At 33.5% G+C, this 5000-nt stretch overlaps 1 protein-coding gene across 1 annotated transcript in view; it reads right to left on the bottom strand.

Annotated features, from left to right (window-relative positions):
- LOC145242757 (uncharacterized) overlaps positions 1-5000 on the bottom strand; it is a 46767-nt gene that overhangs the window by 18895 nt on the left and 22872 nt on the right. The window contains exon 6 of the mRNA XM_080105897.1: positions 2148-2353. Within this exon, the coding sequence (XP_079962023.1) occupies positions 2148-2353 (206 nt within the window). The remainder of the gene's footprint in view (positions 1-2147; positions 2354-5000) is intronic.

The following is a 5000-nucleotide window of genomic DNA, read 5'->3' as shown; positions in this document are numbered from 1 at the left end:
CTTCTGTTGAGGATTTTAGTTAGCCAATCAGCTTTCTTCCGCCCCTTCCTATCAGCCTATGGGCATGCATTTTATCGAACAAAGGATCTGCTTTAGAACTAGGTTAGTGGTTTAAGGCAGACGTTTTCCTCCTTTTTTTTTATATATAAATATACATATGTGTACATACATACATGCACATATATATATATATATATATATATATATATATATATATATGTATATATATACATAGATATGTGTGTGATCGTTTATGTATATTCATGTTTATTTAATTTATTTATTTGTTTATTTTCTATTGTTTTTGTTAGTTTTAAAGCTATTTTGTGTCGCTATCCTAGAGTAAGTTTTATTTTGTGAACACAGTTGTTTGCTATTTCTCTTCTACAGTTTAATAGATTTTGGGGTTCTTTAAAGTACAGGATAGCAAATTTTTCATGAAGGCATAATTTACATGGGTCGTCTAAATGTCTACACATGGTAGCTTGTCTTATTATTTTCCATTCGACTACTGGCGAATGTCCGCTTTCTTTGAGTTCCCAGTATTTATTCGCTAGTGTTGTTTTTATACGGTATTTTTTATTCTTGAATGTACTTTTGTGGTCATAGTATCGGGTTTTGAAATCTAAGGAAGTCATGCCTACGTAAAAATTTCTTATTATTCGGGTTTTCTTTCGCAAATATTGTCGCTTTTTGTTAGACATTTATTTTGAACTATATATATATTGTTATTGTTATTGTTAGACATTTATTTTGAATTATATTATATATATATAAAAAAAAAGGAGGAAAACGTCTGCCTTAAACCACTAACCTAGTTCTAAAACAGATCCTTTTTTTTTTTATAAAATGCATGCCCATTGGCTGATAGGAAGGGGCGCTTTGGATACTAGAAAGGTGATTGGCTAACTAAAATCCTCAACAGAAGAGGACCATATAAAAACGAGAAACAACCACAGAATTCGCGCATAAGCCTGACGAATCCTAGAGTGGATGAAACGCTGAATATTCAGTGTAGCTTAATCGCCATATATACTTTTATAAAATACTAACTAGCTCTACCTATGTATTGAGCACTTTTGAAGTAAATACTTAAAGTTTACGCATAAATCTATACTTTCGTATATTAATTTTATGTGAGTAAATGAAGTAGTTATATATATTTATATATATATATATATATATATATATATATATATATATATATATATATATATATATATATATATTTATATAAAATGAAAATTACAATTGAATTTACCAAAATGATCCAAGATGGTAAAATTAAAGTAAATTATAAATATTAAAGAATTAATATTTATAAAATTATCTCAGCCAGATATAAAAGCTCGATAAAACCAAATAGGAATTAGAGCTTATAATATGAGCAAACAGTTAATAAAATATGTTAAAAAACACTTTGAAATGAGTTAAAAACATATTTAATCTGAAAAGGAAACACTAGATAAATGGACAGTCCTTAATCCGCGGAGTTTCGAAGAAATACTTTCCTTCTCATCAGAGGGTAGGAATTAGCAAAATGCGGGATCGGATTTTGCATGCAGAAGTATTTGATGAAACAACAAGTAAGTCAAAGATCTTACTTGAAAACAAAAAAAGTGAAGCAGAGGGAATATGGTAAAGAAAAAGGTGATTACACACGAATGGATAGTCAGACTATCCATTCGTGTGTAATCATCTTTATTTATTTTAATCCATCCATGTATTACGGCTTTTCGATGTTCTTCTAACAATAATTTTAGTCGACTACATGTCTCAACTTTATATTTTATAGTTTTCCACATTTACATACGATTTCATAAACACAGTTCTTAGTCATGATTTTTTTTCTGTATGGGGGCGGGGGGCTTGACTTGCACAAGCTATTTCCGGAGAGTTGAATCGCTTATTTTACATTAAATTTCATATGATAAACTGATCACCCACTTAATCAGATTGTAGTTAGACAATATTTTGATCCAGGTTTATGCCAATTGTATATTCAGCCACACGCAATCAAACAAACTTAATGACAAACCAATCAACTCAGTGGAAAACATTAACGAGAGCCATTTACAGATATTGAAGCCCAACCAACATGAATGGCTGATCCAGCAAGATTAATTCGAAAACATTTTGATACGTACTTGAATACCATTACAAGGAATTTTTGGCGATGTTTCAAGGTGCATTTTATTAGGAAAGTTAAAGTATGTTGATAACGTAGAGAAGGTGGTTGAAATATTTTGTTGTTTGCCTGAGGAATTAATAGCTATCATTATATCATTCCAACCAACAAGCAAAACACGGAATTGAGTCACAGGAGTTGGAAAATTTATGGCAAGGCTCCAACCTGGAAGATAAAAAAAAAAAAAAATAGTAAAATTTAATACAATATGGGAACCATCTATTATATTAAGGGCAATTGTGTGTTCATACATGTCCAGCTAAATGTAAAAAAAACTAAAAAAAAGACTCAAAACAAAGTCTCACAAAGTTGGTATTTCCTTTATGAGCATTGCTTGAAATAAATAATGTCTAAAATTTAGAGAAGATTATTCATTCTTGTATCCTAAACTGTGTAGGGAGGGGAGGGATTTCGGTTTTCCAGCCACATCATATACTAACTAAAGGACCCTTAAGCAAAGTAGAGTTGTGTGTGCAGGTGTCCAGAGAGAGAAATAGGCTAGGCAGAGAAAGTGGGGAAAATGGGCGAGGAGAAAAGAAAAAGATAGAGAGACAGATAAAGAGAAGTAAAGAGATAGAATATTTTTGCCTTGGGCAATGTCGGGTAGTGCTAGTTAATTATAACTTGTAGATTAGAGCACTATTAATATATATGATGGATTCTCGATGTATGAGTGTCTAACAGTTCAATGATCAGTTTGGATGTTTATGTTGAAGATAACATTTAAGTCCAGCTAGTCATCTGCAAACAAGACCAGAAGTCAGGCATGAGTGATGACTAGAGCAAGGACAACAGAATATTCTTATCATTGTTTTGACTATCGCGTCACTTTTTCTTGGAATTGATGAAATCATCCTCTATTGTTAAGTAGAGGAATACACTTCTCTTATGCACGAAATATGTCGATATTATAATTTATAGTAAATTTATTTACAGCATAGATACAAGTATTAAGTTGCACAGTTCATAACGAAGATGATAAGTAAATGTTACTTGTGTGTTTGTCTCAAGAGTCTTTGATGAGAGTTCGAATGGCAATTTATCTGCTGCCAAAACAGGAGGGTATAATCGTCACGTCTGCAAACTGTGAAGCCCAGAGAGAAAGAGAACGGATGACACAAATCATATGTGTCAGTAGGTTGTATCGCGCCCTTGTAGCAAGGAAAGATATTTCCACAGTTAAAGGGGAATAATCGTGATTACCTCATCAGTTTGTGTTCGTGTGTTTGCTTGCATGGGGAACTTGGTTCTCATAAGTATATATATCCGTTGATATCTTGTTTTTATATAGAGTGATGTAGTTCCCGGTTGATTTAACTTTGTCTGTATTGGATATATATATATACTTGAGAGAAATCACCACTCTCGCAAACGACCCCGTGTTTGCTTAGCCTGTAAAATGCCAGCAGAAAATGTAGAAAAGAAAAGACAAGCATAATTTTGTAGGTCGCTCATTGGTGAACGCATCCCATTAATTTGCATATGTACACAATTTGTAACTGTTAAATGGGACGAATTCTAAATCATGGGTTAAGTAGAGTTGAGTTTTTTTTTTTTGTTGGACAGCTTAAAACGAGAACGAACGATGGAAGATAATGCCGACTACACGAGGATTTATTGTAAGTTGAGGAAAGAAAGGAAAAAAGATTTTCGTGCGTTGTATCGACAAGAGGACGGTTTGACACTTCCAGTTTTTTGTTTGTTTATTTGGAGAAAACCGTAACTTACCTGAATAGCATGAGTTTCGTGTTTTTTTTTTCTAAGAAAAAAAGTTAAAATGCCGCCGTCACATTTATATGTATGATGGTCATGCAAATTTACGTGTGAGATATGCAAATTAGAGGCGAGGAAGTTTGTTGAACGGGTATGAAAAAGGAAGGGAAAGGAACCACCGACGAGTGGGAAGACGGCGTGTTGGGCGAACGCGTGTCGAAACGAAACTATTGAAACTAAATCAGAAAAAAAAAAACAAAAAAAAAAACAGAACAACAAATTTGATTCCGTTCAAATACTGTAGAGTTTTGTTCCCTTTCCATTTTATAATCTTGGTCTTTAATCATTCTTCTTTCAGTTCGTTGATACGATTTGCTTCAAAAGTTTGGATTTTCTCCTGGCATATGCGTCTTCATTTGTTCCTTTCAAGTGCCAAGTTCTCAACAGATTTAAATGGAATATTGTGGACTGAAAGATTGTACTTGTATCAGAGCCAGGGTTAGCCAGTCCTTTGTTTACTGCTTTTTAAGCTCACTGTACACCAGAATTTTTTTGGTATACGTTCGTCACTCATTCTAACCACATAGCCAGAACACCTAGGCTGTGACTGAATAAGGAACGTTTTGATACCCCCAATTTTACATTTTTCAAGAAGTTCATAATTTGGGACTTTTAGCCACATATAGAACGAAGCTATCGTTTATGGAATACGGCAATTTGATTTATCTGTGACTGGTAGAAGGTCAACATTTCAGATCTAAAAAAAGCATTGAGAGAACAAGAGCTTTATAAACCTGAACCTTGATGTCTAATCTGATACTTGTATCCTTTCACGGGCGATGGGGGAGCTTGCCAAAGGCATCAGGTGCCTAGCTATCTGATTTACAATTTCATCATCCAGCAGTGTATATTAGTTTACAGCAATCCTTAAATATGTTAAGGTTTTGGCCATCCACTGTTATGGGAATTGGTGAACACGACGAGTTTGCTTGATGCCTTTGACCTGCTTTGGTATAGAAAGAGGTTGATGGTTGATACACAACTTCAGTATTTTTTTTTTCATATTAATTGTAAGTCCAAATGCCTTACAAGCCTTTGC

Source organism: Euprymna scolopes, chromosome 21, assembly GCF_053919585.1.
Source record: "Euprymna scolopes isolate OS-2025 chromosome 21, ASM5391958v1, whole genome shotgun sequence".
NCBI lineage: Eukaryota > Metazoa > Mollusca > Cephalopoda > Sepiida > Sepiolidae > Euprymna > Euprymna scolopes.
Note: the sequence above shows the minus strand (reverse complement) of the source record. Positions and strands in the feature narration are given on the sequence as shown.